At 43.2% G+C, this 13,004-nt stretch overlaps 1 protein-coding gene across 4 annotated transcripts in view; it reads left to right on the top strand.

Moving 5' to 3' along the window:
• Positions 1-12,871, top strand: part of LOC118317457 (glutamate receptor-interacting protein 2-like) — a 30,230-nt gene extending 17,359 nt beyond the window's left edge. Inside the window, exons 11-24 of one of the 4 annotated variants that reach the window (XM_047330960.1) lie at positions 107-268; positions 1,535-1,721; positions 3,189-3,334; positions 3,435-3,515; positions 3,866-3,929; positions 4,322-4,467; positions 5,203-5,347; positions 5,606-5,745; positions 5,874-6,056; positions 6,144-6,303; positions 7,988-8,102; positions 8,465-8,683; positions 10,083-10,229; positions 10,722-12,871. In XM_047330960.1, the coding sequence (XP_047186916.1) occupies positions 107-268; positions 1,535-1,721; positions 3,189-3,334; positions 3,435-3,515; positions 3,866-3,929; positions 4,322-4,467; positions 5,203-5,347; positions 5,606-5,745; positions 5,874-6,056; positions 6,144-6,303; positions 7,988-8,102; positions 8,465-8,683; positions 10,083-10,229; positions 10,722-10,919 (2,093 nt within the window). In that variant the 3' untranslated portion in view covers positions 10,920-12,871. Of the gene's footprint in view, positions 1-106; positions 269-1,534; positions 1,722-3,188; positions 3,335-3,434; positions 3,516-3,865; positions 3,930-4,321; positions 4,468-5,202; positions 5,348-5,605; positions 5,746-5,873; positions 6,057-6,143; positions 6,304-7,579; positions 7,950-7,987; positions 8,103-8,464; positions 10,230-10,721 lie in introns of those variants that run through there. The other 3 variants (XM_035646163.2, XM_047330961.1, XM_047330962.1) reach the window with 3 other exon arrangements.
• Positions 12,872-13,004: the final 133 nt, after the last annotated feature.

Raw genomic sequence — 13,004 nt, 5'->3', positions numbered from 1 at the left:
GAGTATATGCTGCCGCCGTGGATGTGAATACGTGCTGTCGTGTGGTTTGCTCTAACAGCACCAGCCTTTTGGATCTGTACCTATGCAGTGTTCTGTCTCCTTACAGCTCTGGTGAGCGGGGGCTTCTCCCCGTCCTCCACAGCCACCTCGGGCTTCAGCAGCCAGGGCAGCAACACACTGCCCTGCTCCGTCCCGCCGGTCGCTCCCACCAGCCCCCGCGGCTCGACCGGCAAGAGGAGGAACAGGAAGAAGGACCACAAGAGCTCACGTATGACACACCGCCCGTTTCCAATTTCTCTCTCACGTTTGAGTGTCAGTCCGAGCAAATTTTCCAAGGAACATATTTCCTCATTAGTATGTTTCAGTATATGGTTTTGTTATCTCTCCTCCTATATCTCCTCAGTTTTGCCACTGAATTTGCTTGATAATGACAACAAGTGATTCTGTTATTTTATATATATATATATATATATATATATATATATATATATATATATATATATATATGTATATATAAATAAAAAAAATGTTATATCTTGAGAGGAAACTGAATAACAGAAATGCTCTCAGTATAACAGTGCTGTGTATCACTACGTCTTTCCAAATATCTGTACAATCCAAGAACCATTTTGTCACTTCCTGATAGTGTGTAACAGTACTACAGTAGACTTGTAGATACGTACTGCCCTCCATGCCGTATATCAGCGAACAAGTGATTTCACAAAACATCAAAGGGACACATATGGTAACTGTTTAACCAAACCTCACCTTCACCGGGTCAGAGCAGGTTTTCTGACTCTGGTGAGAGTGTCTTTGAAAATAAAGATCTGCCTATTTGCCGTTTTGAATGACAGTGATAATCTGAAGCCAAGGTGAAGCCTCATGGGCCCGCTATATCATGGCTGAAGACTCAGTCTTGTTAGATACTTATCTTTTTTTTTAAGGTTTTATTTCGAAAAGGGCATACCAGAGGTTTTGCAAGTTTGAGCCCACTTACTTTACATCACAAACAAACCACCTTGTAAACCATCCTGCTGTGTACTAGACATTTTTGATAATTATGATAATTATGAGACTGACACATTTCCCTAAGGAACTTTTGTAAGGTGAAATTCTATTAGCATCACAAATTATTTTCTATTTACATATATATATATATATATATATCCCAAAAGTTATTTGCGGGTCTGAAAACTACCATTGAGGAAAATGTGTTTTGTGTAGTAATTTGAGTGGGCCTACTCTTAACATGTTGCTGCAGAGCTGTCAAAAGACCCTTCCCTCCTTTTTCGTCCAGCACACTGTGTGAACAGATTTGACTGATCACTGACGTAAACATGACTGACGTAAACTCTGACAAGTGACTCACCCCCTTTCCATTCCCATGTTGTCTCCGTGGGTGCACGTCTCTTCCTCTTAACCCTCCTGAGCTTTTTGGCCTGGACAATCCCTCTCTTGCTCCATTTATCTGCCATTTCCCCACTACTATCTCTCTCAGATTGGTGTCCCCTGTCCCTCCCTCCCCGTCCCTCAGTATCTCTGGCGTCCAGTTCTGTCGGCCCAGGGGGGCAGATTTTTCATGTGGAAACGAGCGAGGTCTTCCTGAGGGGGGATCCACTCACAGGTTTCGGGATCCAGCTGCAGGGGGGCGTCTTTGCCACAGAGACCCTATCCACTCCCCCGGTCATCCGCTTCATTGAGCCCGACAGCCCAGCTGAGAGGTAACGCGTTTAAACACCTAATGAGTGAACAATTGTCATATAGAGAGTCACCTTGAACGAGGGAACCCACCGAATGGGTCACGAATCCAATTTGAGGGGTCATATGATGACGCTGCTCTAGTGAATCCAGTGTGGGCCTGTCATCTGGTCAATCTTTGTTCCAGACAGACATTCATTCATGATCCCTGGAGAATGAAGACTATACTGACTTTGGTGATCACCACTATGCTTATGGCCAGATATGACGACCTTAGTGGTCCTTCCTGTGTTGTTTTGTCCCCATTGATCTCGAGTGATTGATTAATCATCTAAGTCACTGGGTCCTTAAACTAAAATATCCCAAGTTTCTCAAATGTGACTTGCCAGTAAGATGTCAGATTTTAATGATGATAAACTTTTTTGACAGTTTGATATTTGGTCACATTAAACATTTCTGACATTTTATGCACTGAAAAATCAATCGATTATCCATTATCACCATTGATTATCATCGTAGCCCAAGATGTGAAAAGGTCAACATGTGTTCTCAGAAAATTACAATGACGTTACTATAGTAACTAGTGTGTTTCTGTCGAATCACAGAGGAGCAGCCGCCTCCGGTAGTAGATTTATCACACGTTAGTCAAGGTCCATTGATGCAGACAGTGTTTGTTTTAATGGTTGAAACCCCCACCCCCTTGTATCGCATTGATCGACACTACTGTACATGTTGCCGTCCGATTAACACACAGCTCTGATCAGGCCAGTGCGTAGTATCTGTCCTTGTCTCGTGAGATTAATGATGGTGACGGTGACGGTGGCGGCGGTGCAGGGCTTCCTCCCCTGGCTCTTCTAGCACGATTAGTCCGGCAGTAGTTGGAGAGGAGTGAGTCAAGTGCAGCACCCGACTCGGATGTCGGTGTCTCAGCCTCCACACAAGGTCAACGAGCAGCGGTCGTGAGTGAAGCAAAAGCACTTGACAGGGCTTCTGTGTTTGCACCTCACAAACAGGGGTCTGATCAAATGTGTGATGTGTGATTCTTTTTATTTTCAAATTTTCAAATTTTCTCTCTCCTGTCTGTGTCGGTTTGCTTGGTGAGGTAATGTCGCAGGTTCAAATAGGTCAGTTTTAAACATTTTATGTGAAGAACAGATGCTTTTGTTTTGTTGCTTTTTATTAATTGTATTTGTAACACAGCATTTGTGAATTTAACGATACTGTTTCACTCATCAGAATCATCTCAGTTATCTTGCCGGCGCTACATTTAGTCACACTGGAACCATTAGTCTGTCATTAAGTTCTCCAGCCAATTTGGTATTTGATTAATTATGAATGTTTCTCTCTCAAATATGAGTGGCCAGTCTGTATATGTTTTTGCATTTTTTCATGTCTCTTGATCTCCATGAAATTTCCTGAATAGGATAATACATAAATATAGGTAAGTAAAGATAAACTAACTCACTATTTTTTCCTGTATTTCTGCAAAGGTGTGGGCTGCTGCAGGTTGGAGACAGACTGCTGTCCATCAACGGAATCCCAACTGAAGGTGGCACTTTGGAGGAAGCTCATCAGTTGCTCAGGGACTCCGCTCTGGCCAATAAGGTCACAGTAGAGGTTGAGTTTGATGTCGCAGGTATCCGGTTGTACATTTAATGTCCACCCAAAGCCATTTATACTCTTTTGTTTTTTATTTGTGCCTTCCTGCGTAAATCTTGACTTCCGATGTCACTTAGAATCGGTGGTTCCCAGCAGTGGCACCTTCCACGTCAAACTACCCAAGAGGAGAGGAGTGGAGCTGGGCATCACCATCAGTGGTGAGTTTGTGGGTAACAGGGCATGCAGCAGGGGGCAGTGTTGCTCAATATTGCCCAACGGATCTGCAAACTGTAAATTTCCTTTCAACATTCCCTGATCCATACAACTCAGGGTTGCAAAAGCACAAGGGCACATACCTCATTACCTCTGAATAATAACGGCCTGTGCCAGCATACACCATGACCCTTCCTGCACTAACTAGCCCCCCCCCATAAAAAGGCACAAACAGGAAGCCAAGAATGAACAGTGCAGAAAAGAGAAAAAGAAGTTGATGAAAGTATTTACAGTCACAATTCAGGCGGGTTTTATTCCCATAACATACATTTTTTTTCCTTCTCCGTTTTACCAGCAAGTAAGAAACCCGGCAAGCCCCTCATCATCTCTGACATCAGGAAAGGAAGCATAGCACACAGGTATGTCCTACATACATATGATCGTTAGCACACACAGTCTGTGGCTGTCAGTTATGCTGCTGGTCACGATAGTGCGACAGCATTTCGGAGCACGTCACAGCTCGGGGTGAACAAGGTTTTTTTTTTCCATGAACATGATAAAACTGTTTGGTGAATCTGCTGTGTAATACTGGCCTAATTGGATTGAGCTATCAAAACTGGATCAGGGGGGCCGAGCAGCGGAATTTTCGAAGGGCTGAGTGTTGATTAGGGTGAGGTTGAGGGTGAGGTTACGGTCACCCCCTAGGATCCCACTGGGACACCAGGCTAATAGGATTCCCATAGTGAGTCAGGAGCCGCAGCTCCCTGGTCCCAGTTAATAGCTGTGATCCTCTCGCTCTTGTGTCGGGCAGAACGGGCACTCTGGAGCCCGGAGACAGGCTGCTGGCCATCGACAGCGTGCGTCTGGAGAACTGCACCATGGAGGACGCCATGCACGTCCTGCAGCAGGCCGAGGACATGGTCAGACTGCGGATCCAGAAGGACGAGGACAACATTGGTACATTAATCACTTAAAACGCACAACATCGGTCCAGTATATGAACACAGGTGGAAAGTGACCAAATAAATGTATTCAAGCACTGAACTTAAATGGTTTATTGTATATTGATGAAGCATAAATTATGCTTCCACTCAACTGCATTTCAGACAGCAATTTACATTTTACTCTCCTACAGATTAAGATTTAACATTTAAAATATAATGCGTTTTTAACATGCACTGTTAAATATTAAAACCAGCAGTATCTAATCTATTTTGGGCTTGTGACCTCTTCACAGAAGGAGCAATCACTTGTTGGGACGTTCCTCCTCTAAACCTGTCAGATAGTTTGATTTAAGAGGATAAATATCCAAAATGGTGAAATTATCCATTTTTTTGTATGTTTTTGCTTTTATTTCAAAGCAAGATTACAGAGAAGTCCAAAATCTGAACCCCTCTTATGACCCCCCCCCACAGGGGCCTTACTCCTCAGTTTGCAAACCACCGGGCTCCAACTGTCTGACGATAATAATAACCAGAGGTCTATTTTCCTCAGATAAACATCATAATATTTTTTGCTCCACTTGAATATCGGGAAATGGTGAAGAATGACGATCACACGTTCCCAGAGTTGAATATCAAAGTAAATGTCTTCTTGAAATAGATTTGTGTCTTCACAGGGTGGATTAGACCTTATATCATCTTGTATAATTCTATCACTTATGAATGGCATCTGTTTCCCCATGTGCTGTAGACGAGTTGGAGATGTCGGGCTCTATAATCTACACAGTGGAGCTGAAGAGATACAACGGACCACTGGGCATCACCATCTCTGGCACAGAGGAGCCCTTTGACCCCATCGTCATTTCTGGGCTCACCAAGAAAGGCCTGGCAGAGAGGTGAGAGGAGGGCAGGGGGAGACGTGAGGAATGAGGATCAAGGTAGTTATTCGAAAAGATGTGGACACACTGAGACAAATCTGCAGTGGCCCACTCAAAGAAAAGGAGACTGTAAACAATGGCTGTCTCGTCTTTGTCTGTGACAAGAAGCCTCTTTGTCTCTGTCTCAGTCAGCACACTGGCAGCCTGACAGATGTCCTGGCCTGCTTGGTACCGTCTGGTATAGTCTGGTATCTCTGTCTCCTCCTATCCCTGCAGGACTGGAGCAATCCACATAGGGGACCGAGTCCTGGCCATCAATGGGGTCAGTTTAAAAGGAAAGCCGCTGAGCGAAGCCATCCACCTCCTTCAGATGGCCGGGGAGTCCGTCACGCTCAAGATCAAGAAACAAGCCGACAGTACGTTTTTTTTCTTCTTCAATTCAACCTTATTCAAGATCTATTTAATTACTTGTGACCTTGCAAATGCAGTTACAGATGAGGTGATTATTAAAAAAAGAAAAAAAATTATTAAAACTTGTTCTCAGAGTCTGAAGGCCGACGGCCTGTGGACAGAGAAGCTGAGTTTCTTAGTGACACCGAGGACGAGCTGACGGACTCCCAGAAGACCAGTAAACACTATGAGGTCTACTCTGCCACTGTTCCCAGTATAGACTCGGCCATGAGCTCCTGGGATAGCTCGGGGTTTGACGCAGGCTACAGCAACCAAGGTGAGGTCCGCTCAATGCTTGCTGCCTGAAAATGACCCATTTCACTTCCTTGAATGAGATCAGTGCCTTTCTTTTTCTCTTCTTCAGGGACATATCTTCACAAAGCATCCGATATATTGCTCAATCCGAATGAGTGGAGGCGCACAAAGCACAGGAGCCAAACCAGTTCGAGCTCGGCTGGTTTAGTCCACCGCACAGCGCTGTATGATGGGAGATTCACCGAGGATGAGTGGGACAAGATACCTGGGTAAATGCAGTGTCCCTCAGGCCAACACCTTTTGTCAGTCCAGCTTTAGGGTGTTGTCGATTTCACAGCCAAGAACATATTTATTTAATTTAAATCATATTATATGTGTGAACAGTGGTGGAAAACTGTACTTGGGCAAAATTTTGCTTGAGTTTTTTATGCAACTGTAGTTATCTGACTGCCATAGTTGGTTGTTTCTATTCCGATGAGATTTCACATCCCCTCTAAATATCAAGTAATTTCATTTAAATACTAGATTAATGCCAAATAGGTCTATATAAACTAATAATACCAAATCATCATCATGTCATTCAAGCATTCAGAGTGTAGGTTGGAAAAAAAAATGTGTGAACCATTTGATAAACCTGGAGTCCAACCAATAAAGCAGATTGGAGGTGCGGGTTGGAGCCCTTTGATTTGTGATCTCAGAAGAATTTTGATCAAGAACTCTTGATTTGCATGAAGCTGGAAAAGGCACAGTCCGCAGTCAGACAAAGGAGCGTGTGTTAAATGGAAACAATTCACTACTGCTGCTCTCCCAAGACGTGGGCACCCAGCTATGATGACTCCAAAAACACAACCCAGATGCTCAATGACGTGAAAAAGGAGGAATCATGGGAGCTGGTTAACATCTCTGTCCACCACACACAAAAAGCCATGGTGCATGGTTGCGTGAAGCACGGTGTTGACAGCAGGACAGCGCAGAGGAAGCTGTTGCTTTCAGAAAGAATCAAAAAAGGTGGAAACATGACGGAAGTTTGCCAAAGAGCAGCTTGACACTTTTCAGCTCCCCTGGGAAAATGTCTAAATGTGCAGTGATGGACCCAAAGTTAAAGTGATGCGTGAATCTTGAATGTTTCCATTTAACCATTCAACAAACAAAAGTATTAAATTAAATGCGTACAGGGTTAAAGTCATGCTGGTTGATGCAGCAGGACAATGACCCTCAACAATGAAGTCAATACTAGAGAACAGCTTCAAATCAAGTGATGACCGAGCCCACAACTCAAACCAGAAGAAAGACTGTGAATATGCTTAGTTAATACAGAGAACCGAGCATGTAAGTTGGATTTCAAATGCGTGAAGCACTTAAAGACTTCCGTCAGGTAAACGATCCGAGTACTTTTTCCTCCACTGTGCCAAAGTAAAAGCTTCTTTCTTTTGCCCTTTTTGGATTCACTTAAACGGCACTTTCGGTATCGTTTTCTCTTCATTTTGTGTTGTATGCCTTCACATTGTGTGCTTTTCCAAACTGTCCTTTTTTCTTTTTTCTCAGGTATTCTCTCTCTCATCTGCTTTACTAACTGCCCACAAGCTCTTTGGTGTTTTCACATCTTTTTTCTGTCACCCTTTGTCCACAACAACAAAAAAACTCATCAAAGCACCCGAAGCGTCCAAGGATACTTCAGGCTTATCTCTCTTCACATTTGACTTGTTTTTCCCCCCCCCTGAACTTTTGTGTCACACACTCTCACTTTTCAGTTTTTTGGGGAATTACATTACTTTTAAAGGCAGAGTCTAGCGGACTCTTCCGAGTTTCAGCTTTCCACAAGTAAATACGCCCTCACAGTGGTCCTGAGCGATTTTCCAAGGGACTCTCCAGCGTGCAGCCCAAAAAAAGTAGGCAGTACCGGCCTCCAGACTGCAGGGCCGCTCTCATGTTCTGGTTCCTGCATTGTCATAGATTCGTCAGCCCCCCTCGTTGCCATGGCACCCTGAACCAGGAGGACAGCTTCTGGTCCCAGGCTCTGCAGGACCTCGAGACCTGCGGCCAGTCGGAGATTCTCAGGGAGTTGGAGGTAGGTCCGCCCCTCCTCCTCCATTCCCTCTTCTCCTCCATCTGCTCTGTCCTCATGCATTCATAGAATTATGTCGACCTAAATGATCATGCAAGACGAAGCATTATAGTAATCACCGCAGTGTGTAATCTGTTATTAAATCTGACAAGACAGGCCAGACATTCACTGCTGTACTGACCGAGGAAGACCTTTTCGCAGTGCGTCTGCCTCTAATCAGGCGCTGTGTACGCTGCTGAAGAGATTATGTGTGTGCGTACGTGTGTGTGTTTGCTTGTCCAAATATAAATTGGGTTGTTTTTCTTTTTCATACATGATTCTCTAATAATCCTGTTATATTTTGTCCTTTTTTTTGTCTCTTTCAGGCATCCATGACAGGTAGTGCACTTAGTCTATACCTAGAGGAGACCAAGACAAATGAAGAGTTGATGTTTCAGTCGGAGATTAGTCCCATTAAATGCGAGGGAATCCACTCCAAGACTAAGAGTAACCTGAACATGTCGACTGGAGCCAGAGATGTACCAGCCCGCGGCAAAGGAGGCCCCTGCGACCTTTTGTCCAGTACAACGCTGGCCCTGCACAAGGTAGTTGTTTTTTTTAGGGAGAGTGACTTTTAAACATTTCTCATCAAAACAATGAATTCACAAACAGAAATTGGCATGGAACACACTGGAAACCCTAACCCTGCGACGGTATTCTCATATTCAGACTAATGTTTTAATCCCCAATACAGTAACAGTGTAAATTAAAGCTAGTAAATATCTAGTATTCCATATTTGAAATACTTTTACCTTATAAAAATAATACAATTGTAATGTATTTGCTCTTCAACACAAAGGTTTTATTATTCTTCTAATCTAACTGATTTTCTTATTCCCTTGAACTAGCGTGTCGTTACCTCATACATTTCATCGAAACCTCATTTTCTACGTACAATTCCACTGTAATCTGCAAGGTATAATCCGAAACATCTGTACCACTATTGACTGATCAGCCAACCGCTCTCACAGCCTGATGAAAGAGGTACAAACAACAGTGTCCTGAGGGAATCTGCCCATTACAGAGCGAAGACCTGCGTGCGTCCTCTACTTGGCTGCTCCTGTCAGTACAGTATAACTGGACCCAGTGGATACCCGGCCAGTCAGGACTTGCACGACGTGAATGACAAAAACACACAGCACTCATTATACAACATTACCTGAGCATGTGCACATGCTATGAACCCAGACGGTGTCTTGAGTACTCGTTTGCTGTCATCTATGCATCTCACCATGCTGCGTTTGACTGACTGAATGGAAGAAACTGGGCCAGTACTAACAGAGCACATCACAGTGCTGCAGAGCAGCCGTTAAAAAACATTTTCCATTGACATGTAATGTCCTACCTTAAAGCCCTTTGTTTGGTTATGGTTAAACTGCTGACCTCATTAGTGTAGCTCCAAATCCAGAGAGAGAGAGAGAGAAATGATACGGGGGCATTTGGCTGTGGATACTGTAACTGTTTAGTGTAAACTGGAAATACAAAACGACGTCTGTGCTACAATTACTACAACTGTGAAAAACACTGGTCATGTGTTAATTCTGTCTGTATAATGTCCATTATGACTATTATGTATACTGAGATACTCTGTAGCTTTTTTTTCTTCAGACATGACCTTGGGAAAATGTCTGGAAAACTGGTTTTGCCATTCACGTATGACAAACGCAGAAGGAGGTTATCCAAGATTTGTAATGCAAAGCCTGTTTAGAAACTAGAGGAGTGGAGTTGCGGGCATTTTGTGGGATCTGATAAAAGACACTGTTTTGCATAGTCACTAGGATCCAACAGGACCCATTGTTTTATGACTTTTTACATCATACATCACCATGTGTCAACTGTTAACAATCCTGTTTTAAATCTGTGTAGAAGCTTCTGCAGTCATTTACGAATGAGTTGTGCTGTAGGCTACAATCTGTGTAACTCAAAGGTCCCATTTGTTTGCAGGTGACAATAAGGAAAGACCATGAGAGCCATGACTTTGGTTTCAGTGTATCTGACGGGCTCCTGGAGAAAGGGGTCTATGTCAACATGATCCGCCCCGATGGCCCAGCTGACCAGGCGGGTTTAAGGCCTTTCGACCGCATTCTTCAGGTACTGTTGTCGCTTCTAGGCCTCATCTTTAAAGGAATAGTCCAACATTTTGGGCAATACTCTTTATTTGCAAGACTGAAATTAGAAGATCGACACCACCCTCATAATTTTACGTTTTGTTTAGCATAAAAAACTGGAAGCAAGTGTAACTGCTAGGAGAAAATAGTCTATGCTATGTTATCGTAAGGATTTATTGTGAGATTATTGTGATATTTCCAGGCTAACAGATGGTCAAGAAATAATCTGGCGCATAACCCCATAAAACCACAATCTGTTGTTTTCACACTTAAGCGTTTGGATCCAAAAGATGAGATACTGTACAATATGTTAATTGGGTTCAGTGGTTCTGATGGGCAGATTTTTTTGTTTGTTCTTTCCCGCAGTTGTTAGGCTAAGATCAGTTAGCTGTCTCCGATTTCAAAATGACAAATTATTCTAACGGGGATTCAATAGCATGTTAAATGATTGCTGTCGTTTATTGTAATCTTCCAGGTGAACCGTGTGAGAACCAGGGACTTGGACTGTTGTCTAACTGTGCCCCTAATTATGGAGGCTGGCGACTGTCTGGACTTGGTCATTAGCAGGAATCCACTGGCGGCAGCAGACACCGGGCTGCCCGATGACTGCGACGACCCCTCAAACTCACTGTTCTGCTTTCCCCAACACATGACCAGCAGCATCGCCCTGTGATGGGGCAGAGACGGACACTAGCTGTTGAAACACACCAGTACTGGCACACACACACACACACACACACACACACACACACACTAACACGTCACGCCCGGTTCGGTTTGTCACATTGTACCTCTGAGAGAGACCTTCACACTAATTTTCAGCACGCAGACCATCCTCTCACATGCACAAACACAATCCGCCACGCTCCACCCCCCGAAAGCATTTGTCACTCACAAAGTTACAAGTGCATGTGTTCACTGTTGGCAGTTTAAGTCACTCCCCGCCCCCCCCACCACACACACACACACACACACACACACACACACACACACACACACACACACACACACACACACACACACACACACACACACACACACACACACACACACACACAACACCTTCCCCCTCCAGAGGCAAAGCCACATGTAGAGTTATATAACGGGGGACTCATGGCCTCCGACGGAGCCAGGATGTCAACACTCTCGTCTCCACTCTGGAGAGAGTCAAACACTGCACACACACACACGCACACACGCACTGCACAAATGTACCTTCTTTTGCTTGTTCTCATTCAAAGAACAACAATCCAGTTGTATGAAGTGGAATTTTGTTCTTTATGCTGAGCACAAAAGACTCTTCTATATGCACATCACTCAGTATACACACACGTACACACACACACACTCATACACACATAAATAGGGGGGCAGTGGACTGAATTATTTCAGCCATGTCTTGGCTCACTGCCCACGTTTCCAGTCTCCACACTGCCCGCCCTACAGAAGGGACAGTGCCTGCAAATAGACAGAATGCTCCATACTACTTTCCAAGTATGAAGTATAATTTCAAAGCCCTATTTATTTTCGTCCCACAAATGCTTTTGAAGACACTCTTCCCTTTCAGTTCTAAAGCGGATGTCCCTTGACAGTTTTTGCATTAATTAATTTTAATTTTAATTAAAAATTATTTCTTTGTTTTGGTCACTGTCCTTTTGACCCAAACACACGTCTACAAAGATATTGTTTTCACTTTCACGCTCTGCATGCCTACATTTCTCTATTACAGTCAAAGAGTTCAGGTTTCCCTTTCACTTTTTCACATTTCACTGCGTGAATCCGAGTCTCTGTATGTGGCATTGCACCAGAATCGGTCTTATATGGTTCACGGTCTATCACCGAGTTTACTTAAATGAATCACATCCGTTACCAAAACAGAGGATGAAATGCCTTTTCGATCTTCAGTGATGAATTCTCTCCACATCTGGACTGGATTGATCATCAGTGTGTTGCTGTCTGCGGTAGCTGTTTTTCTCCTCTGACAATCTATAAGCATGTTAAGCATGCTTTAATGTTTGTCCTCGGCGAGTATCTCCACCTTGTCAAAAAAAGACACTGGATTAATCTCCATTTGCACCAACTGGATTTTTGTGAGTGTGCTCCTCTTTTTGCGTCATGAAATTGTGTTTTTAAAAAGCATTTGCGTAACAAATCTGGCCTACAAATCAAGCTGCCTCTCTGGAAATAAACAATTCTTTTTTGAATTCCTGATGTGAACATGTTGTGAGTTACGGTCTTATTTATAGCAGCCTCAGAGACTGTTTTGTCCTTGGGGCGATAACCTTTATCAATCTTATTTCAGACTCATGTCTTTTAATAAATGTCATGTTGTATACTGATGCTGATTTTTTTTTAAGGTTTTATATTAATTTAATATATTGTATCTTTATTTTACTGTATAGTGTATCATGGTATGCAGTACTTTTTTATTTATAGTACATGCACATACAGTGTAGTATCTTCATGTAGGCTGTGATATGAATGTGGCTGCATATTTTTTTTATTTCCACATCCTCCCTGAATGTCAGGAATTAATTCAACGGAACTTGAAAGATTTATTTGATATTATTTTATTTTTGTTAATTAATTTATTATAAACTAAGAAATGTATTTCTTTTTATGGAAATAAAGTTATGAATCCATAGATGACTTTTCTCCATTGCCTCAATGGCGTGTTGTTTAATTTGGCTCTCCCCACAGACATCATTCACACTGACCCAGAAAGGGTGTCAACACTTACAGGAGGTGTAATGCCAAG

The sequence above is a fragment of the Scophthalmus maximus genome, chromosome 3 (genome assembly GCF_022379125.1).
Source record: "Scophthalmus maximus strain ysfricsl-2021 chromosome 3, ASM2237912v1, whole genome shotgun sequence".
Lineage (NCBI taxonomy): Eukaryota > Metazoa > Chordata > Actinopteri > Pleuronectiformes > Scophthalmidae > Scophthalmus > Scophthalmus maximus.
Note: the sequence above shows the minus strand (reverse complement) of the source record. Positions and strands in the feature narration are given on the sequence as shown.